The 24,837-nt window shown below is 39.0% G+C and overlaps 1 protein-coding gene across 2 annotated transcripts in view; it reads right to left on the minus strand.

The window, feature by feature from the left end:
* Positions 1-24,837, minus strand: part of SLC25A21 (solute carrier family 25 member 21) — a 260,560-nt gene that overhangs the window by 24,782 nt on the left and 210,941 nt on the right. For both annotated transcript variants that reach the window (XM_074585185.1, XM_074585186.1), the window contains exon 4: positions 3,482-3,548. In XM_074585185.1, coding sequence (XP_074441286.1) covers positions 3,482-3,548 — 67 coding nt within the window. The remainder of the gene's footprint in view (positions 1-3,481; positions 3,549-24,837) is intronic.

A 24,837-nucleotide genomic window follows, 5' to 3' on the forward strand; every position in this document is an offset into this window, starting at 1 on the left:
TGGTATTCCTTAATGTTTTCCATAGTGTCACAGATCTGTAAAATGGTTGTAATAAAGGCAGAATTATATTACCTGGCAATTTTTTGGTCTTAAAAATGTTACCTTAAAAATCAATAGTTTCCTAGAGTCATAAATAAAATAACTACTTAATAGTAACTATGCTTTATATAATTTTTTAAAGAAAAAAAATCAATAGCAATAAAACTCAAAATAAATGTTGCTGGGCATACTAGAGTGCCTAGTAAACATACAAATTTGCCAAAAGTATCTAGCTATGTCATATGGATTTATATCATGTACGTGCACTAAAAATGTTTTTAAAAACACAGAGTAATTTGTCTTTTTCTCTACAGTTGTATTAAGTTAATAGCTTTGTGCAAGAAAATCTCAGAATAAATGTATTTAAAACATGCTTTTGTGTATATAATAACCAATATTGTCCATCTGGTAAAGATACACTTTAATTCAAGTTACACAGAAAATAGTCAAAGTACTTACCAGATGTCTCAATAACTCTAAGGTAAAAATATATGCTTGAAACAAGATGTCTGGGAACACATGAACAATATAAATTTGCCCCAAAAGTTCATCTGTTAACCATTGTATTGGCATCATCACTTCTTTCCTCCAAGTCCAATCTAACATAAAGTTATAAACTTTGACTTTTCGTCTTCCAGAAATACCAGCTTTCTTTTTAGAAAGGAAATAAAGAGAGAAAGAGAAAAAAATAACAAGACAGACATGAGAACCTAGTTGACTAAAACTGCAGCTGTATCTTCAATACTTAGATGTGTAACTGTGGCTAAATAACTTCATTTTAGGAGCTTTATTTTTATTTGCAAATAACCACACCAGATAAATACAATATTCCAGTAGCACAAGTCCATTTCTTCTTAGGACAAAATCTGCTTTGTCCATTCTCTATACGCTTTCATGAGATATAAAAGACACTATAACAAGACGGTTCCAAAATGTTCATTACAAACACAAACCAAGGCTGCTGGAATCTAGAAATTGCCTTTCTACCTTCTGTGCTTTCTCGACTCTCAAAACCATAGGCATGGACACAGTCTTCCTCTAAATCTCACCAGTGAGCTTGGCAGTGGACAAGGGGCATCTTGTTGCCTTTTAAAATGAGGAAAACTATTAGAAGAATAAAATGTGGAGAGTGAGCCAAAGGAAGCGGTGACTTTTCCATTGAGGTTTTACATTCGTATCTAAATAAGGGTAGTGGAAATTTGAGACAAGTTGGATTCTGTTTAAGTCAAAGCATGGGTACAAACTCTGCTTTGGATGTTAGAAATTGTGCTGGCATATAACATCTCACATTGAATAGCTTCATTATCCAGGATCTTACAGGGACCTAACTGTCCTGCCCTATTCCGTCACTGAATCCTTCTAATGTAGGATATAGCTGATGTCTCAAGGTAACTTAAAGATCTCCTGGTGTCCTAGGAACGGCCTAAAATTTAAAGGAATAGTTAAAAAGCGTGTTTAGAATTTAAACCATATTCTCATGGTTCCAGAAAAACTACTGAGCCCTCAGGTAAGTATCCAAGAATTAGGTAAAAAGCATCCCACCAAGGAAGCACCAGTAAGACATCTAAGGAGCTGTGAGCTTGTGATGTACAAGAAGAGGCTCAGAGAACTGAATCTGTTTAGCCTGGAGACAAGAAGGCTAAGAGGATCTAATTCCTGTCTTCCACTCTCTAAAGGAGGGTTATAGAGAAGACAAAGTCAGACTTTTCTGAGGTGCACAACAGAAGCACAAGAGGCAATAGGCGAAAGTTGCAACAGGGGAATTTGAACTGTATATAAAGCAAAATTCTTCACCGTGAGAGCAATTGAGCACTGGAACAGGAGTACAGAGAGGCTGCAGAGTCTCCATCCTTGAAGATTTTCAGAACTCGACTACACAACGCGTTTGAGCAATCTGATCTAACCATGCAGTCAGCCGTGCTTTGGGCAGGAGGCTCGCCAGATGACCTCCAGAGATCCGTCCCAAATTAAATCTGTCTATGATTCTATAATTATATAGAATATTTTGGGGTTTAAGCCTATTTAATCAATTTGAGTAAGAGAAACTGACTCAAGATTTTTGAATGACTCAGGTTGGTAGGACAGAAATCAAACCTGGGTTTGTATTTTAACTAAATATCTGCTGGAATCTAAAAAGCATGATCAGATTGAATTTGACCTGTTACAAATGAAACAAAATGAAGAGACAGAGGAAAGATCCCAGCCCAAAGAAAATGAGTTATTAGGAATCTTTTAAATATCATCCATCTATTCTTCACTGCCACTTCACTATTAAATAGCACTTTACTTCTCTTAGTTCTATTATATAACTTTGAGATAGGTGACATATGTCGTTTGCATCTAAAATGCCAATGCAAACAAGAAGATGACATTACCAGAACTCCTTTAGGATTCTGTTACAAGGTCACATCCTGTCACTTTATACAAATATTATTCCTCTGTAAAGGAGTTGGAATGGGAATGATTAATTGCAGACTAAGGACCAGAATCATATGCAACCTTTTTAGAAAGAAACAAAAAAAGAACAGAAAATCAAGTCATTCTGTACAACAACTGCTTTTATACATTTAATATTACAACGTTTGATGCAACTACAGGAAACTTCAAAATTCTGAGGTAAAAGACAAAGAAACATTTGCTCATAGCACAATGGATGCTTTGATAGATTTAGAACTTTAAGATGAGGTGCTTAATTACTAGGTTTTGATTAAAATTACTAGTTTTTAATTGGTATATTGATGTATTTTTCTTAGGAATGTTACTAAAATAATGCTCTATAAATCAACAAAAAGGATAATAAACGTAAATCAGATCAACATTTGACAGCGCATACACTTTGATAGGCTAACATCTCCTTCAACTGTAAGAGAGCTGGAGCAAAATGTCCTTTACGTGATGGAGAGTTGCACCCATTACTATATTCAATCTGTAAAAAAGTGTGAGTATGGAATAGAGTGCTCTTTGGAGTACAAGAAAACTGGGCAGCACTTCAAACCTACAGATATGGTACTTCAAGTTACTAAGTACTTGTGAGGAGTGGCTTCTTGTGTTAATTTATTAAGCTACTCTTAGTTGTTTTGTAAGTTGCTAGGCATTTTCAGTAAAAAAAAAAACCCAACCATAAACCTGAGACTAAAATGTCACTTAACGTATTTTATTAACTTTGATTATATAAACTAATTGTAATTTGTTTTTTCAGTAACATTACATATACAGGTGAAAAATAGCATTTAAGCTAGCATTAGCTCATCCTACACTTCTTAATCAAGCACACTTTTTACTGTGCTATCAACAGGAAAGTCTCCTCCTAGTAAAAATCAAAGGATCAATATTCCAAATAAGTTTAACATTCTAATGTCAATAAATGGGGGAGAAATAAAATGTTTTACAGATGCCGCTGCCCCAACACACATTTTTAAAGTAGGAAGTATTGTTTTTTTACCTTCACTGCCCTTTTGGGTGTCTCAGCCAAGATGGGAGGCAATATTCCTTTGTAGAAGCCAAGCAATCTATTGAAGAAAAAACGGAATTATTTTTGTATGGATAAACAACAGATCATTACCATACTGCCAATTCTATTTTCACTTTTGAGTAATGCAACTATCTTTTCAGCATTTCCGTGCATACAGACAAATAACGATACCCTTTGCTTATTTGCTAATTAATAATGCGCTACCAATTCTGTTATGTGCTGGCAAGATGACATTCAAAAATCAGCAATGAATAAGTAAAAATTTAATCATTCTTTTTTCTGAGTAGACAAGAAATTGTATTTAAAGGAAGAAGAACAGTTTTGAAAATGAAGAAGAAGTATTATTTCATTGCATTAATTTTTTTGACATAGCAATGATATTATTAAAACCTGAAGTAAAAAAATACAGATTTGGAAAAAACTGTGACTTCAGCAAGCTGCATACAAAAAAACCTGCACGCTCATCTTCAGTTGCTAGGTTAAGTCACCTTTTGAAGTTTACTTTTAAATATGCCTCAAAATATATGAAGTAAATTTTTTGGCAACTTAGTTTTAACGCAGAGACATAACAGAGTGCATGTATTTCATCTTGGGAAAAACATTTTGGCAATATCTTGCCACTGTACTCATTCAGGTCTTTGCCCCTCTCTTGCCTGGCTCCATAGAACTCAAGGAGTTTACAATAGCTGCTGATAACTGGAGCTGGCCCGAAGCCAAAGGTCCACTTGTTGCAATGCTTTGCTTTGCATCATCTAAATTTTCTACATATTCATCGAGCTACAGGGAGACATGGAATTTGCAGGCAGCCTGAGCTCTGCTTACAAGGCCAACGTGGATGCCTAAGGCTGGGCCTGGGGAATGCTTTAAACCTCAGGCAGTTCTCAGAATCCTCTGGTGAGGTAAAAGTAGACAGAATTCTCATTTGCTGGGCCTCCGCATTACATAGGCAGTGCATGGGGAGAGTTCAGAAAGGCATCTAATGCATCAGCAAGAAGCTCCCTTGCTAGCCAACAAGGGTATATCTTACACCTTCTCCATCTTCGGAGTTTATACATTTCTTTCAGGACTGAAAGAGGGAAACTGCCTCCAGAAGAATTCCTTCTTAAAGTAAAGCATTTGTGTCTTTTTAAAATGTAGAAAAGTGGTCATTCACCTTTTTAAATGAGCTTATTACTTGGCTATTTAATAGGCTATTACTTAGCCTAGTACTAACCCTACAGTTATCCTGTGTCCCTCAAAGGAAAACAACTAAATTCATATTCCCAACCTGAATGTGAAATACCACAAATGCTCTAGCATCTTTTCCACCCTTCTTCTAATGCTTCTCTGGAGCTCTGTTTTTAAAATGCTCCAACATAAATAAATTAATTTAGGCTTTGTAAATGATCCAGAGTGGGAATATCGGTTATCCTTCTTCTGAAGTAAACACGTTATGGATTCCAGTCCATGGTAAAAGGAAACCTTGAGCATTCTATACAGCGATGGTTTTGTGACAAAACACTGAAAGTCTTTGGGTAGGAGATTTCAGAAACTCAGTTGAGGAACCAGATGTTTGAATTTCTCCAAAGTCTCACTTTAGGAACATAAATATATATATACAGACATATATCTTTAACTATCCACATAGATATAAACTATAGATACCTATTGATATAACAATCTAGAAATACTGGATCCAGTCTTAGTATTAATTGTTCATACATATTCAGGGTATATTCTTGCTGATTCAGCAAGCTATTGAAATGTTGAATAACTTTAAGCATGTGACTCATAGAGTTTAATGCGAGTTCAAACTCAAACTGAGGTCCAAGTAGGATCAGCTACAAAACCAAAGATCCTTATAAACACTTTCTTCCTTTCAGCTCAATCTAAAACACTATAAGCATATCTACAATCAGCATCTTGCTTAGAATTTCTAGTATTCCATCATGACCAGAATCAGAAAACGAAAAATGCTTCGCTGCTCTATTCACAAACATAGCTCTGACTACAGAAAAGTGAGACTCGAACGTGGTCCAAATTTTCTCCTTAGTAAGAGATGCATAAGCATAGAAATATGCAGTGTAAAACAACAATTCAGTTCTAAAAACACACAGCAGCATTACCTAGCCTTACACAGCAGTACAGGTCGCTTTTCCGGCACAGCTTTCATGTATACTCAAATGTATGCAGTTTTTGAATATATAAATCTTGTAACATTCCCACAGTCTCTGAGGATCTCAGGGAAAAACTTTTGGGGAAAATGTGGAGGGGAAGGACATACCAGGAATTTGAGCAACAGAGCTGCCATCTCAGCAATCTTGGCAGATAGATAATTGCTTCTAAAGAGTAATCCACCAGTCTATCACATCCGGGTGTTGAAATACCAGCGATTCAGAGGAGCAGAAGACCAGGCTGTGGGTTGTTTGAAAATTCTAGAAAAATGGGAACTAAAAATATGAAAAGAAATTCCCTATTGCTCCTGAATCACAGAAAGGATGAGGATGGAAGGGACCTCTGGAGATATCTGGTCCAGTGCCCTGCTCAAGCAGAGGCCACCTACAGCTGGTTGTCCAGAACCATGTCCAGATAGCTTGTAAATATCTCCTAGGAGGAAGACTCCACAACCTCCCTGGGCAACCTGTGCCAGTGCTCAGTTACCCTCACAGTGAAAAGGCGTTTCCTGATGTTCTGACAGACCCTACTGTGTTTCCTTTTGTGCTCATTGCCTCTGGTTCTGTCACTGGGCACCACTGAAAAGAACCTGGCTCCATCCTCTTTGCACCCTTCCTTTAGGTATTTGTACATATCGATGAGATCCACCCCTAAACCTTCTCTTCTCCAGGCAGGACAATTTCAACTCTTTCAGCCTTTTCTCATATGAAAGATGCTCCAGTTCCTTAATGAACAGAGTTGGATGCAGTATTGACTGCTGGGGTACACTGCTAGTTACTGTCCTCCAGCTAGGCTTTGTATCTCTGATCACTGCTCTCTGGCCTTGGCCATTCAGATAGTTTTCAATCCACCTCACTGTCTGCTCATCCAGCCCATACTTCAATGGCTTCTCTAAGAGGATCTTACGGGATACAGTGTTAAAAGCCTTGCTGAAGTCCAGGAAGGCAATATCCACTGCTCTTTCCTCGTATACCAAGCAAGCAATTTCATCATAGGAGGTTATCTGGTTGGGCAATCAAGATTTCGTTTTTTCCCAACTTCCTGCATGTTGGACTTCTTTTGAGTGGAGCTGGTCCTGCAATATCATCCAGCCTTCCTGGACCTCTCTTCCCTCCAGGGCCTCATCCTATGGGACTTTTCCAAGCAGGTCCCTGAAGAGGTTTCAGTCTGTTCTCCTGAAGTGCAGGGTTGTGATATTGCTTTTTGCCCTGCTCCCTCCTCTCAGAATCCCGAACTCCACCATCTCATGGTTATGACAACCAAGGTTGCCTTCAACATTTACATCCCCAATGTGGCCTTCCTCATTTGTGAGCACCACTCCTCATTGGCTCCTTTGTCCAAGAAGTTGTCATCAATGCACTCCAGTAACCTCCTGGATTGCTTATGCCCTGCTATGTTGTCCATCCAGGAGGTATTAGAGTGGTTGAGGTCCCCATGAGGGTCAGGGCCTGCAAATTTGAGGCCGCTTCTAGCTGTATGTAGAGGGTCTCATCCAATTGTTCTTCCTGAGCAGGCAACCTATAGCAGACACCCATTACAATGTCACCACTATTGGTCTGCTCTTTCATCCTTACCCTTAAGTTCCCATCATTCACCCCCAGGCAGAGCTCCATGCCTTCCAGCAAGGGCAACTTTCCCTCCTCATCTTCCTGGCCTGTCCTTCCTGAAGAGCCTGTATTCCCCCACTGCAGCACTCCAGCCATGCGAGCCGTCCAATGCATCTCTGTTATCCCAGCAAGATCCCAGCCCTGCAGCTGCACACAGATCTCTAATTCCTCGTGTTTACTCCCCATGCCGTGTGCCTCAGTGTGCGGGCACTTCAGAGAGACTTCCTTGCTTACATGCAAATGCTTGAGGTGATGCCACTTAAGCCCTGTTTTGTTAATTTTATGTTCCTAGTTGTTCACATCACCCCAGGGGCTTCTTGTCAGTCTGTCCATCCCTCCCCCAGAGCTGCAGTAACTCTCCCTCCCTTCCTCCTGGTTCCTGGTTTAAAGCCCTCTGTGCCAGGTTAGCAACCTGCGGCAGAGATACCTGTGCAAAGGTATCACTGTGCATGTCATGTCAAGCTGATCTGCTTATTGCAGCTGTAAGGTCAACAGTGAAGATTTTCTGCTGGAGGAATCTCTACTGTGAACCAGGAGAATCCACAGAGCTCAGCAACTATATTCATGGCCCTACAAATCCCTAAAATTGTAAGGGTCTGTAACTGGGTTTCACTGCTTTACTCCTCTTTTCCTCTATGGAAGCAAATTTCATCATGAGAAACAGACAGGAAGGAGTTAAGGTCTATTCCTGTGGAACACATTAACTTTAGAAAACACATGAAAACTTTGAGGATATACATCCATATATGCAATATGTAATTCAGTAAACATGGTAAGAACTAGCTCAGTATTTAATTATGAACTGTGGTTTAGGTTTTTTTTTCTCTTCCTCATTTGAAAAAGAAACAGAAAAAAGGTTAGTAAGCACAGCCAGTGAGATGAAAGGAAAAAAGGAAAGGAGGAAGTAGAAGACAAACTCATCTCATCACTGCCTATTGTCAACTGACTAAATTTTTTGCATAAAGCGTAGTCTCTTTTAGAACCTTCTGTGCCTGAGGTGGAGGACAAGCAGCTGCCCCCAACTTTTCCAAATAATGCTTTACAAATCATACCCGTTAAAGATATGATTATTTGAAATTTTTGCAGAATAAGCTATTTACTTGGTTTTAAAAAAATAACATGATAGCAACAAAAACTTGAACAGCTTTGTCAGTCGGGAAGTACATACACACACAACGATCTTATACTTCTTTTTTCCTTGGTCAATAACACTGAGTTAGCCTACCTGCACACAGTGTATAAAATTTTCCAAGTCAAATAATGAATGGTGATGACATTTCACATTTGAAAGACATTATCACCTGGATTAAAGACTACGTTCAGAAAACTGCTGTTCAGATAAACTATGGAACAGCAGCAGCAATCCCTGCAGCGTGTGACAGAAGAGAGTGGACGTGACATCATATCCCTAGCTAGAGACACTGGAAAGAACAAGTAAATCTCTAACAGAAACACAGCTACATCTTATTTTGTTTCAGCATTAAGGGTCTAAATGAACATCACCATTCAATTGTATTCTGGGCAACAGCCCAAACTCATCTTTGCAGCAGTTGATTTTGAAACATTACAGTCAATCATATCTTCTCAATTTGTTCTTTCAGGCTTTTGCTATCCTTCTGGTTTCCATTTCTTGTTTGGAAGCCTTGAGTCATTCACCCTGGCAAAACGACCAACCTAAATCAGTTATTTTCTCCAAATTATACTGAAATGGGGATCTTGCTTAGTTTGTTGTTTTCTTCCTCTGTCTTTCACATAATTTTCCCTTTAAGGATCTAATAAAGCTGATTGAAGGCATGAACATAATATTCCCTTTCTTCTATTGCTGTCAAATCCAAGTCTCTTACCCACATTGTTTTATAATTGAAACAAAAAACCTCTTAGGTTCAATTCTGCTTTCATTACCTCTGCATTATCCCAAGTATAAATAAAAGACCGGGGTTTCATGACCATGTCAGTTACATTAAATGAGTGCGCGACTTTCTGATTTTACAAAATTTTTTATTTCAACAAAGGGAAGGAATTTTGAAGACATGTTTGGTAGAAGGGTGGGGTGTTCAAAGTGAGGAAGACAGCATGTCTAAATGTAATAAAATTTACTTGGAGTTTCATTTATACCAGGAAAAAGGTGTCTTTTTATTTCATGGTATATAGTATCTTGCGAATTTATTACTAACAGAAAGTTACCCAATTGAAAACAGGGCAATATTACTTTAATATAGCTATTAGTAAGTAATCTTTATGTTGAGCTATTAGTAAGTAATCTTTATGTTGAGCTATCTGGAGATTTAAAAGATTTTAAATTCCCAGAAGTTTCCGGAAAATTAGTGAGCACTTAGCGAAGGCAGGCACAAATTAGTACCTACTGCTGAGAGAAAGGGACTTACAATATTGGACATTTATTTTGAGAGCAGCAAGCCACTAGCCAGTTCACACATGTAGTTCACCCACAATCGCAGTGTCTACAACCACTTGCCCAGCTGAAGAGGTATGCTATAGGGAAGGCTGGGTGTCGTTCGGGGGAAACAGGCACAGAGTTGAAAAGATATTAAAGGCTGGACACATTCACAGAAACCCAGGCTTGGACACGCTGTTGTTCTCGAAAAAGCTTTTTTTCTTGGGAAGTATGGTATGTATATTATCCTACTGCAAATGTTAAACACATGTCCCCACAGGAACCTCATATAAAGCTATCAATGACACACTTAACCAAGCTAGCTTCTGAATTTCTATTAGGCAAATATATTTCTGTACCTATTCTGTGCCTACTGTACAGATACCTGCCATTTTCGACATCAGCACTAAATACTAGGTACTAATTTTCATCGCATATTTTGCTTTTTTCACTGAGTGTGCATTCATATAAATCACCATCAGTTGCAACACATGGGAATTAAGGAAAAACAGAATTTTTTTCACAGCAAGTAAAGGTAATACAGAATTATATGTTAACATGTGTCTGCAGTAACTCCGCTGTTACACTATATGCTAAAAGAAGACCAAGTGTCCAGCTATGAGAATACTAGAAGCAGACCAACTCTTGAAAGAAACCCCTCAAGTAAGTTAAGGCAACACGGAGTATAAAAAGGAACTGGTTATAAAGGAAGGGACTGTCAGTGAAAGGTACTTTTAAGATACTTCAGAAAAATACTAAACAGTGGAGGATCTGGCTCAGAAACAATCAGACTGGCCAAGAAATGGATTAATAATCAACATCAATCTACCTCACTTATTTAAAATGACAGTCATCACCACATTGACTGCATGTGGGTCAGATTATGAAGTTATTATGATCTATCATCCATCTGACTTTGTTATTCTTACTGAGAAATGAGTCTTTCTTCCACGACTTTTAATCACCTCTCAGTTTCTTGGTCAAAATCCTTGCTAATTTTTGGCTTTTTAGTCTGCACTCCGAATTAATATAAATTACAGGACACACCTAAATATAAATCCCTCAAGAGAGGGAAAGACGAAACCTTCTCCTTTCTATCTTGTGTCTTTTGTGCAGCAAAAATTGAGAGTAAAAAAAAGGAATCCCTGTTAAAATTTCTCTCTATTCAAATGAGGCCGTCTCTTACACTGCATATTTCTCATATGCTTTCTGTGTTTCGCTATACTCAGGCACCTGAAAAAAATTCTAGGAAGGTGAAGTTTGCATTCACATTGTTGTGCATCGCATTGTATAACATAACCTCAACAGTTCTTCGCGTGTAGAAAAAGAATATCTTGTTCTGTTTCTTTGTTGTTGTTCCCCCCCCGGATGATTATAAATTAATTAGTTAAGTGGCATTGTTACCATGTACTGCTTGAGTAATAGATTCATGCGTATTAAATTAAATAGGATTTTTAAAAATGTAGATACGCTCACACCTCCGCCACTTGCCACGCTAGTGCCAGGGGCCTGTGAAGCTGGGCTGGGGGCTGCTGCCGAGGGGGGAATGCGGCTACTTGAGAGGATGGACCCTACCAGGACCCTGCAGGGCTCCCTGATCCTTCTTAGGACTTTCCTTGTAGTCTGGCCCCCATGGCCAACGAACGAAATACCCGTTTTGCCCATGCTTCTGAGAAGCCTTAAGCTGGTCTGTTTGATGTAATTCCTGTTGGAAATCAGTGCAAATGGCAGTGTTATTATCACTGGCAGCTGGTCTAGGCTCTTACAAAATTGCCTGCATGTAATCACTAGCTGGGCTGTAGAATGGGCCTACATGTCTCATTTCTTACAACTGACAGCATTTTCTTCGCCCAAAGACTTTCCCTCTAGCTGCCCCTTTGTTTGCAATAGGAATAAGCTACAGACATGCCAAAACAGCTTTGCCTAGAGCTTCTGAGACAGAAAAATTCTTCATTGCATTTTGGATTGTCAGAACTGGCAGAATGCTTCATTTGTTCAGTAGGAATTTTAGTTGTTCAAACACTAGAAGAGAATTTAAGGGTTCCCCCCCCCCTTTTGCTAACAGTACTGCCGTAACTGGTACGACAGGAAGCAGTCACTGTTTTCAAGTAGCTCCACACCTACGTCTATTGAAGCTAAAGAATGCAAGAAAATGATTCATTTTCAGTTTTGATACCAGTGAAAAAAAATAGCCTTTTGTAGCTGTGTGCTTAGAAATTTGTTTCTGGCACTAAAAAAATAATCATAGAGAGGATAACTAGATGTGTTTTCTGGAAAAGACTGACAGCATTTCTCTGTGTTAAACCGATGCTGTGATTCATTAAATGAAAAATCACGAGATGAGCAAAATTTCTGTGCTTACTCGGGGAGTGTGTCCTACTCAGATCGGTTGTGACTTCATAAAAATACAAAATTAAGCTGTTTTAATTTCATCAGAAAAAATGTGGCTCAGGAAGGAAATTTTTGATTGCGAGTTAATGTTAGCCTTCATTGGAATAAGTTATACTTTTCAATATCCACATGCAAAATCCCTAGGGAGTTATATGACTACATATATTCTTTCCCATCTGCTGCTAAATATGAGATTCAAGAGGCTTTCAGTGTCATTATAGAGATTAGTGACTCTCCCAAGAGGACTCCAGGTTCATGATACAGTCAATAACGTACAATGAGATTTAGAAGACCAACTTTCAGAGATCATTTTGTGTTTGTATGAGTTTTGCACCTGCAATTATTTGTGCTCGTAATTTAGGTTACTTAGATGTTTTTAATTTACAGATGCAATCAGTGATGTAGATACTTAAACTGAACTGAACTGCAGGCAACCGTAACTGCAGGTGCAAAATTTTGTCTGCAATGATTTGGGTTCATAAACACATCGAACTTCTGAAGTCTAAAGTAAAACTAGGCCAGTCGTGGTTTTGTAGTGTTTTTAAAAAACTAAGAAACTTACGTATTTTTCCAGTTTCTCAAAAACATCTCAAGGCAGCACTTTTTAGCATTAAAAAGAATAAAAGAATCATTAAATATATACAAACACGCACTTAATAATTAATCTGATTCCATCTTTTAGCATTTTGACCTTTGAGGTATTTTTCTTACTTCCTTTACAGTGCCTCTAGCAGGAAATCATAAAAGATTCATGATTTTGTAACAGTAATACTGTTGATAGTTGCACCAGAAGAGAGCAACAGTCTTACAGGCACAGAGATCAAAGTGTGCAGAATTTGTAGCACTACTTAGGTAGTGAACGGCACCACGAATACGTACACGTACTGGCATTTGAGTTTCCATCTGGCAGACAGTTGTGGTGCCTAGGTGTACCATGGGAGCGAAAGGTATTATTACACAGATGTGTGAGGAAACACATGAATGGCAGCTACCTGCCTAAAGACAGACAAAATATCTCTGCGTGTCACCGAAACTGGATTCTGTTAGAAGAAAGTTACTGGAAAGAGTTTTATGTACTTGTGAGCAAGAAAAGAACTGGGAAAAGCAGAAATCTCTTACAGTTACAGGTGCTGTCCCTCGGCACAGTGACAGTGTCACAGATCCTTTCCTCCACTTCTGGAGTGCCAGCGTGATAAAGCGAGGGCACAGGCGTGAAATCAAATTCCAGCCCTTTCTTGCATGCAGCTCACCCCAGCCCAGGTTACGCTGCTTCAGAAAACTCTGTCAGATGAAGATCTGTGTTATACACTCACTGTCACGGATGCTGGAACGATGCCCAAAAAGATACCTCCTATTCTTCATGCACCACACACAAACACCCTAAAAATGGTGTATGGATTAAGACATTTTCCTCAATGTTATGGCAATCTAAGAGCAAATAGAGTTGGCAGTTAATACAAAAAACTTTTTTTTTTTTATCACAATACATTTTAAACATGAAAGCTCCCTTTTCAGGCAATACGCAGCAGTGCTTCCAAACTAATTCTACCTTCAGTACTATAAAGCTCCCACACTATGGTGACATTCTTCCCTTCTCACACAATTTATAAGATAAAGCACCATGATGTCATGTAATTACTTTGTCTGGAGAGGTGACTAACGTTCACTCTGAGTTTCTCAAAGAGAAAAGGGACAAACAAGGTAAGTTTCAATGACTGAGAAATGAAAGAAGGCTTACCAAAGATTTACCAAAGGATTTCAACCAAAGTTGACTGTTAAGCAGCTAGGAATGGATTTTGCAAGGCTTTACACCAGTGATACACTTTAGTTACCGATGACAAACCTGCTACGAGATTGTGATGCAGAAATATGTACATAACTATTCAGGCCAGATCAACAGACAAGCAAATGTATAAAAGGAAGAATCATGCAGAAGTAGCTGCCCTAATTATTATTATTGCTATCTATTATTCAGTGATCTATTTTTGTTTTATGTAGCCATGCCCGACCTATCAATAGTCTCCTCATCTCCACAGACATCTGTAAGGAAACCTGAAAAATTTTTTTTTTTTAAAAAGTAATGGACTCTGTGTCTCAGTGATGTGGCAGTTTCTGCTGGCTTATTTATTTTTTAAAAAAACTTGCAATGTGTTCTTTGAGCAGCAGACCTGCCTCAGCAGGTTTAACTTGTACATGTCTTTTGAAATGTTTTCTTTTTCTCAACATACTCTTCTGATCCAGCACCCTTCTCAACTTGAATTCCTCTGCAGAAAAGAAATTTTGCCACTTTGGCGTTGAATAAACAAAACAAATGAACTCTCTCTCCCAAGTTACTTTTAAAAGCATGCAGAGTATTTTACTTTACAAATGAAGAAGGCGTTTCATGTAGCAATTCAAGTAAATGCAACACAAGCTATTTCACAGCAGACAGCGTGATTTTTTTGGTGTCAAACCTTTCCGCATTTCATGGATTAAAATAATAGTACCTTTATAACCATCAATACGTCATAAAGAAAGTCAATTTGGGTCAAATTTGCTTTTCTTCTAGACCACCGATTTTCTCTGAATTTCCAAAAGAGAAACCTTTTTCCTGGCGTAGCTCACAAACGTGCCACGAGGCTTGCTCAGCAACCAGCTCTGAGCTGGGTTTAGAACTCAGCCAGATTAGCCGGAGATTATCACTGCACCTCTGCAGCAGTATGATTTGCCATGATCTCACACTCTGTAAGTGTAACTGTGATTTGCAACCACACTACTTCCTTGTTCACCGTCATCAGAGAACATTACGAAGTCAATATAAACATTTCACTACGCATGACTAAAAACTAATAATTACCTGCTATCCTACAGAGTTGATTTAGAGCCACACGAAAACCTTCTCTACGGACTTTAAAACCAGCAAGGACCTAAGAAGACATTTAAATTTTGTAAACGCTTTTAAAGCAGTTTCATTGCAAACCTGGAAAACTGCTGTCAAAGACAAGAAAGTCTGTGCTACCAGCAGATTTGCAAGGCAAGGGTGGGCAGAGAGCTCCAAGTGCAATGGTTTCTGCTGTAATCGTAGCTGGCCTTTGAAGGAAGAGGTGGTAAAGTCATTCGGAGCGCTGGGCATCCCCAGGCAACGCTCCGAGAAAAGGCATCCAATGCTATCAGCACTGATACACAACACAGCGGGTTCTTCTATGGGTCCTGTTTCGCTGTAAGTTAAAAATGCTAAAAAGCTCAGGAGTGTTCAGTGAGCTTTTAATAAAGCGTGTGCCTGCAGTTCAAGAAAGAACAACACAATTTATGATTTTGTACTGAAACTATGAAAAAACTGTCAATACAGTAAAAAAAGAGAAACTCAGCAGTGTTGACAACAGCCTTGTGTTCTCCTTTTGGGTTACAAAAATTCACACAAGGATGTCACCTGCGGCCAGCTGAAAATTATTTAAACAGCTGCATAAATAAAAAAGGACAGAAAACATAAATTCTTGAGCAGAAGTATTTCTGAAAGCAGTAGTTTAACTTAACTTTCTTTCTGCCATGATGCGCTGGTCGGTTTATGATGAGTTTTTCTTCCAGGGAAGAACGTATTTTTTAGTAAACAAATTTTTACACTTTCTTATGTAAAAGTGAGTAACAGTAACAGAGCTATGGACTCCTCTTCACTGATTCAACTACTACTGAAGTCAAAGTAATACTCTTTATTTTAATAGCGTTTATGTCACCTGTTTTGCAAAGAAGTTTTAAGAGAGTTTGAAGAACATCATAACTATCCCTTTTCTTTCAAAGACTACATGTTCCTTACTTTTTTTCTCTAAGCATCCAAGACTTCTGGCTCTTCCTATTTTTCTTCAGTTTTTATCTATGAAGCCTGTAAACCCAGTTCCAAGTAAAAAAGCTTGGTATCGTTAGTTTCCCAGGGACAAAACAGAGCGGACTACTCCTACGTTCAAGTTTTAAGCAAAACTAGTGAATTTAACCTATGAATACTGATACACGTCTATCGCCCTATACAGATCTATACCACTATCAAACACAACCAGGCTTCCGTGAACAACATAGTACATTCAGATTGAAGATTTGTAACTGAAATAATTTTTGGGTTTAGAGACACTTAAAAAATGGCTGAATGTACATTCTGATCGCAAAGGTATAAAACTTACACTTGAGAATATAAAAAATCATAAATAATCAATAGAGAGTGGAAAGAGAAATGTAATGCTTTCCATCGTCTCTGGGGTCTGCCTTACACATGGACCCCTCGGAAACCGCAAAGTATAAAGCAGTGCCTCATAATGTAATGAATACTTGTATTTTGTAGGAAAAGTACATTTACCACGCACACAGACGCAGGAGGTAGCAGTGCACGGAGCCCTGGTACCGCAGCTCGAGTCTGCTACCATTTGAGCTAAAGCAGAACTACATTAACTGGCACCACCAGCAGCTCATTTATCCTGTCTGCGGGCAAGCTATCATGAGGCAGCAGCACAGCACACACACAGCCAGAATCACTTTTCAGGCAAAATGAGTAGAGAAAGGAGGTAAGGAGAAAAATACAACCTTGTATTAAGCTCAATGTATATACCCATCTGATTAATTCATTTTTCAAAATTATTTAAGCCTCTGGGAACGCAGCCTTCCTACGAGACGTTATAGTTGAATGGCACTACATCACAACAAGTCAAGCACGTAGAATCATCTCAGAGATGACGAATAATGAAGTATTACTTGAGATTTTCAGCTTATTCACTCCATACTTGTTTGTGATGATGTGGTAAAAAAAATGCTTTGGATCTCAGTTTTAACCATTTTACTGGACATCTGGTGTTTGCTGCTTAAAGTTTCACTATTACCAGGGTCATTGTAATTCTATAGCACATCTGGGCCAAATTCCCTGGCAGTTTTTAGCGAATTCTGCGGCAGTGGAAACATCTGTATCTGTGCAGAGTTCCACACATACAGAATTGTGAGGAGCTGCAGAACGTTCTTGGATCTTTTGCATTTCAGTGTCCAGGAAATTACCCACTGGTAATGGATGATCTTTTGGTAATTTTTTTCTTTTAATTCTTCTGTGGGATATGCCCAAATCGAGTAAAACCACAAAGATTCTAATCACTAACATTTTATTTTCATCAGTTATTAAAGTAAACACTGGTGCCTCAGTCTTCATGTTTTCAGAAGTACACACAGCCTTTGGAAACATTTTCTTGGAAGTGGGTGGACTGATGCAATGTGAAACTGGCCTACCGTCACCGAAAATTTTGAGAACTGCAAACAAAGGCTAGGCTACAAGAGAAGAAGAGAAATTTAGCAACACCATCTCACAACAAAGGACCAGGCACAGTAATCACTAATTCTTACCTTCTAAGGTAAAAATAAAGATTCAAAAAGTGGAGCACTATCATACATCTGCCATTTGTGAGTAATCAACTTCTGTGTTAAAATTCTTTTAATGGCATTACAGTATAATCTAAGTTTCAGTTATTTGTTTTAAAATGATAGAATAAAACTCTACTTGTTACAAAGAAAGGCCTGTGGGAATGAATGGTCTAGAAAAAATAGTCTTGTACTCCCTAGATCTTGAAGTATTTTTGCCAACTGGTTAGGATTATATCAATATATTACAATTGTCTCGAACTGATCCAGAACTTTGCTTTGCAAAACGAAACAACAACAACAACAAAAAGAAAATCCTAGCACCAGGTTTCTTTGCAGTAGTGTCACGCATCACTGACTGAGCCATCAGAGGAGTAAACTAAATTTGTTCTCTTATTCGCTGAGTCACTGAGTTCTTGTTGTATGTGCTTGGATTTGCAAAGTGAACAGAGTAAACCCTCATCTATATCTCAGCCTAAATCCCAATCTGAATTAAAAACTAAATTCTTAAGAATTTAGGCTGAGAGTGTTGGGTCTGTTCAGCCTGGAGAAGAGAAGGCTCCGGGGAGACCTTATAGCAGCCTTCCAGTACCTAAAGGGGGCCTAGAGGAAGGATGGGGAGGGACTCTTGATCAGGGAGTGTAATGGTAGGACAAGGGGTGATGTTTTCGTACCGAAGGAGGGTAGATTTAGTTTGGATGCTAGGAAGAAATTCTTTACTGTGAGGGTGATGAGACACTGGAACAGGTTGCCCAGGGAAGTTGTGGATGCCCCATCCCTGGAAGTGTTCGAGGCCAGGCTGGATGGGGCTTTGAGCAGCCTGGTCTAGTGGGAGGTGTCCCTGCCCAAGGCAGGGGGGTTGGAACTACATGATCTTTAAGGTCCCTTCCAACCCGAACCATTCTATGATTCTATGATAGTAAAGACATTGAAGGAGGCTTACGCTGGGGTTACAATGAGTTAGCGATTTTTCAGCCTCAGAAGAGGCTTTGAAAGCAATTTTACAGAACAAAATGCAGTATACCAAGAGGATCATTTGGAGGTATAGCAAGGATTAGCAATAATGGGCAATAATAAGCAAGAGGGGCAAAGAACTGGACAACCTGTATATACGTATAGCGCAGCTTTGAGAGGAGAGCATAACAATGCCTGCCCTAAGAAGGATGTTCTGTGATAGGAAACAGGTCAGAGAGATTTAAAACACATTTAATAAGTGCACAAATAGCTGCATTTAGTAACTACTTGTCATAGGGCAAGCATTCTTCAGTGACGTACGTGATTTAAGAAATGCCTACACCTTCCTAACAAAGCTTTCCCCAGCTGCTCATACCATCTCCATACCACGGTCTTCCACACTCACCCGTGCTAATACAATTATCAGTAAAACTGCACTGCACACCAGATCACCGAAGAGCAGAGAAAGGAATTCAAAAAAAAGGAAATGCTGGGAACAGTAAAAGTCTTTCTGGAATGGAAATCTTCTGAATGAAATGTATGTGGAAATGACAGGACGAGAGCAAAAGAAACTAAAATGTTAAACATGTGATGGATGGGTAACCAGAGCATTTATGGTCTGAAATTCTGTTCAGGCTGACTGAAGGGATGCTCAATAGGGATAAAAAGACCTTTAATTTTGCTGTATTTGTTCTCACATGGGTTAAAGACAAACACTGGTCATGAAGGCAGGGAATCTGAACAGCAGGCTAGGTGGAATGCAGAAAACAGCCAGAAAGAGCCAAAGACGATTCCTGGAACAGGAAATTTATGATATTCCCTACCGGAGTGAGGCAGAAATTTCTTTCTTACCCCCAAACTGTATATAGGTAAGACTCCGAGCCTCCAAAAATAAACCACCACCCCCTCAAATGGATTTCCTTTTTACCTCGAAGGACTAATCCATGCTATCACATCTTCATCTGTATCCAATCATGCTTAAAAGGAAGGAAAAACCCCCTCTCTATCATGCATCTAGTCAATTGTGCATTAAGAAAAAATAATCCCTCTTGATCCCTGACAGTGACTTGCTGAAGCTCTGAAGCATGATGTAAGTACAGTCATTATTATAATGCAAACCTCCAAGTGGTATGGTAGGTTTAGGGCAGTGCAAGATTTCCTGTTCTCAAAGCTTAATACAAGACAGGGGATGAGTTACGAGACTAGACTACAGTCTCAGAAGGGACCCTTTAGGATACATCACTTTACTGATACAAGCTTTCATCTAGAAACTACATTAAACAATATTTGGAAAGAATTAAGTAATGGTCCTCCAGCAAAAGCCCTCCAGATGATTATTCCAGTGTTTTAATACATTCAGAGAAAGCGGTGTCTGAAGGCTGCATTTGCTTAACGTCAGATTCCAGGTAGTGGTTGTGGTGAGGAAGGCTGAAAGCCCTTGAACTCACAGGTGCCAGAAAACTTTTTCCATAGGTGAAAAGTATATCTATACATAGCAATCAAGTAATTTTTCAATGTTTTCTTTTGTAACCAGAAAAACTTACCCCCTTGAATTTTATGACACAAGGCTTATTTTCCTCCCAAGAGTTTTGTGGTGCTCTCAAATTTCTTCAATATCTCTATATTTTCTTTGAAGTATTGATTTAATTCAGTTTTCTATCAGTTGTGTTACCAAAGCTGTATACAGAGGCAAAATTTTGTACTTCCTTACAATTCCTTAGTTGCACATAGCACTTTTCTTTTTGTATGCTTTAAGATTGAATGATCCTTTTTGCGATGGTATAGTCCTATGAGCTCATGTTGATGTAATTGTCTTTAACAACTAATTATTTAGGTGTTACTGCTTCCTAAGACAATGTTCTCTGCATTGTGGATATAGCGAGTATAATCTGAATTTTGATTCCCTCTTGAATTACTTTGTATTTGGCCATATGAAAATGCCTTTAGTTGCATGGTCACCATGAAATTAGGTGTAATTCTAAACAAATTCACGTTTACTGCCCTCCATTTTTATGTCTATTGAAACATTTACCAGCCTCATTAACCATTCACTGTGAATAAAACACAATACTGATTTTAAATGCTAATTTTAATTTCTACTTTCTGTATGTGGTTTCTTGCCCTTTTTCTTTTTTTTTTTTTATTTAACTGAAACTCTTCCCACTCTTAATTCTTGATTCAAAAATATTAAGGGCTGGGATGAATTATACATTTGATTCCAGATATAATGATAGCTTTGAAGCATTCCCAAACTAAGCTTGAGCAAAAAGAGACTTCAACTGATAATATTTCAGCATACGTATTTAAAGTGTGTGAGAGCATTAGTTTCACATCAGGGAAATTCTGAATTCTGTCATCTGCCTGGCAGACCGAAAAGTCACCCTGCCAAGATAACTGGGCCCGATGATACCACAAATCCACTTTAGCCCATTTGAAGCTGCTTTCTGTATAGGGGTTTGCTGAGTGGGGCAGACTTTGTCAAGAAATGATTTATATAATCAGTATTGAATGTTGCAGCACTGAAAGCACAGAAGAGAAGCCCTTTTATCTGATTTATGTTATCTAGGTAAATTATTTTCTAGGTGTTGTAAAGGAATAACAATAGTGATGGAAAAATATTTCTACTCTTAAACAGTGGCTATCAGTTATTTATTACGTCTCAACAGATTATATCATAACTATTTTCTTTCCATCCAATAGTAACGTGTACCACTTTTCTTCCGTTGCGTGAGCGAAGGACTTCCTAGTCGTGATTACAGAAAATGCCTTATGAAAATATTAACTATCTAGAATGGACAGAGAGTTAAAGAGCTAATAACGTGTGGCTGACTAGTTTTCAATCAAGTAATCACAATGGCAGTGAAAATGGCTTGTCGAATTAAAGCCAAAGTTGTAAACTACAGCCTTACTGACAATAGCCTTACCAATTCTCTGTCTGCTTTTTAATAAACCATTCCATCTACTTCATGTTGTTTTCCTTCATTTTGCATTCCACTTTATGCTATAATCACAGCCACACTGAGACATTTTGGTGTCTAGGGGGTATCCATCCCCAAACCCTGGGCACTGGCCCCACCAGCCTTCCAGCTGCCCTTGCCTTTTGCGTTCTCTGCTCTGTCTTCCTAGGGGGCAGCTGCAGCAACTGGGATTCACCATATTTGCCTCCAGTAGCTCTGGCTAGTCTTGAATTCTGGTTTCACCCACATTTGGCATAAACTAGCACTGCCGTCAAAGAGGAAATAATCCCACCTCCCTCATCTTCCTTTCCCAGTCGCTCTGTCCTGCCTCCACAGTATCCCTTCCTTTCTGCTGGCCAAAGATCTGTGTGCCTGTGTCATGAGCCAGCCAGGAGGAACCCTTCTGGATTACTGACACATTTTGTTTTAAATGGCCAGGTTAATATTAGCCCGATCATTTTTCCAACATCCACAATTCCTGACCAGGTGCAGAAGTGCATGTGCTGGCACCAAGGAGAGTGTGGCACAAAAGTAGGAACGTACAGCTCTGAGCACACGGGATACACCTTTGCTTCTTCCGGTGGCAGCGTTGGTTAAAAATATCCATGAAACTGTGGCTTGGGTTAGACAGAAATCAGGATGTAGCCTATTATGTTTTCCTCTTTAACTTGATTTTTGATGTATGGTTCACATCTTGCTGTATATTATACTCATCCAGCTGTGCTATAATAATGGCACTTTTACCCTCTCATCAGGCAGTAATTTTGAATTAAAAAACCTCTTCTAGGGATGGCTTCTAAAGTACAACACATACCACCTCATGAATGCGGTAACTGATATGTCGACATTCCAGAGTGCTAAATAGGTGAGGATGTTGGCTTTCAGGAACAATCTCTTGCCAGATAATACTTCATTATCTGACAGACCATCTGGTTTCCAGTCCGTCAATGCTATATTAATACCGTCAGCTCTCTATGCTTGATTATTGCCCAACATTTCTATTACTTTGTAAATAACAGCGCTCAAAAAAAAAAAAAAAAGAAAAAAAAAGAGTCTTCTAGAGACTGAGCAAGACAAATCACCACTTGCTCGTGTACTTGTCATTGTCATTTTTGGATAATAGCCAAAGAGTGGATTTTTCTCCATGTGACTGGTGAATTCAGAGTACACCGTACCCCATTGTTATCAGGAGAAAGATCACCAACTTTTAATTGCACAATATATATAAACACAGCTGGCCTAGTGACTCATTTAGTAATGCAATATGTTACTCCCTAAAAGTCTGTTTCAGGTGTGACCTCAGGACTCTTTCTATTCCAGTTGTTGAAGTCTGTGAGATTTACAGCGATTTATTCCCAGACTACTGGGAATATTTAAAGGAATCTTTCTTTTCTGGGATTTCAGAAGGAATGTTTGGACTGTAAATGAGAAGCTGTATCTATTGGATATCCTTTCGGTGTCTGTTCAGAGCACCCTCTTTTAAGAGTGACTAATCAGAAGAACGTGCAGCTGATAATTCCATAAGCAATAATAGTTGATCTCTTTGCAGTAAAATATACATTCCTACAGTGGGAGGAATGTCACTGTGGGAATGTCATGACATTACAGTACAAGATCACGAAGAACAATATTAGCTGCATTTTAAAAAGAAAGATATATATTAAAATATGAATAAAAATAATGGTTTAGTGTAGTCAGGAATGGAACAAAATTTTTATAAATATTGTATTGGCTTCTAGATGAAATATTTCTACTGTGAGCCAGGAAGCTGGCGAATACTCAGCCCTCATTTGTTACCGGCTCTGAGTATTTGCCTTTTGTGTATAACTCCCCTTTCCACGGGAATGAGCAATGAGCGTGCTCTCTCTGTATCTCTCTTTTTTTCAACAGTCTTGACTTAAAATTTCAATTATCCTTCAGTAATTGATGTAGTCATCCCTGGCAATACACGGCCTAACTTAAATATCTGATTCAAAATCTAGATGCCTAAGGAAATCTTACAGCTAAATAAATAAAACTCAGAACAAAACATTTTTGAAAAAAGTTGCGGTTAGCTTCCAGTGAAAAATGCATAAATAATCAATTAAAGAAATGTTCAATGTTTCTTATACTCTCTTTTCCCATTAATTGAATGCTTTTCCAGTGACTACTCAAGACACTAATGATCACACTCTTATCAAGCATGTCTGAAGTCCTTTTTCCAATAATGAAACACAAATATAAATACAAGAAAATCACGGTAAAAGAAAGACCAAACTGTTCCAAAAAGTAGTTACAACTAGATCAGATCCATCATAAATGTCTGTTTCAAATTTAATTGTTCTCCATAAGTCACGTCAAACATGAAAAAACAGGAAACAGAAATTAACTAGAATAACTTTCTTTTATTCCCATTTACTACTCAGTGCCTACAGGACTCCAAAACAGATGCCTCTGAGCCTAACTTCAGTGAAGTCTGAGGTGCTGACTGTTTCTCTATTTCAGAACAATAAAATATTAGGTTAATAGTTTTGTAGACAGATATTATGTATCTCAGCAAAGGTGCAGCAGCAGATGCAGGCCTGATGAAGTCAGGCCAAGTTGTGCAGCAGTGGAACGTGCCCGTTATGCTGCACAAGAGCCAGCACTGCCCCAAGGGATGCTAACGGGAGAACCAAAGCCCCGTAAGTATTCTCCTAAAACCATGCCAGGTTGCATTCAGGTGCTAGCAAAATAAGCAGAGATGCTGCCGCCCTGCCTCAGCAACGTCTATAAAAACTTGGCAAGCAGCACCGCTCTTTACTTCTGCAGTCAGTGCTATCCCTGCAGCACAGATCTGCTTTTACAGTGTGTTTTCTTTCCCAGCAAAACCAGAAATTCCTCTTCAGGGTCTGTAAACTCTCCCCCGCAATGCTGCAGTCCCCGTCGCCAGCTCCTGCAGTCCCACAGTGTCCGTTTGTAGGACTCTCTCAAGTCCTGCTAGTCTGGGGCACCCCCTTCAGCACCCCAAATCTCAGCAATTACAGAACGGATGCCCTGTGCTGTGCTACAAGCTTCACGTACTTCATTATTCAGTTACAGGGAACCCGAGTCCAAAGTTGAAACTTTTAATAGGAGAATATATCATAACACGCCATAGCAGAAGCAAGCCACCCGCCTGCTTTTCTGATCACAACACCTGCTCTATACAGCTTTGGGTAGACATCCTTAGTTACATGCTTGAGATTTTTATAGTGACCAACCTACCAGGGAGGGTTGGTGATGTTAGAGAACGAGGTGAGGACTGAATGTCTAGTTCAGGATGCTGTAACTGCTGAAGGAGGTGTAACCCCAGGCACCTGTGCTATGCTGGATGAGAGACCGGTTGATGAAACTCCACAGACCCAAGCTAACAGACGGCTATTCCACCCAAGCAGGGGAGAACTGAGCTTCGTGAGCAGAGAAGGCACTGCAGAGAATAAGCTTCCCAGCATGGAGTACTGCACGACGCAGATTCACTCTGCAGAGCAACCACTTGACTTCAACTGCAGT

The sequence above is a fragment of the Larus michahellis genome, chromosome 4 (genome assembly GCF_964199755.1).
Source record: "Larus michahellis chromosome 4, bLarMic1.1, whole genome shotgun sequence".
NCBI classification, from domain to species: Eukaryota; Metazoa; Chordata; class Aves; order Charadriiformes; family Laridae; genus Larus; species Larus michahellis.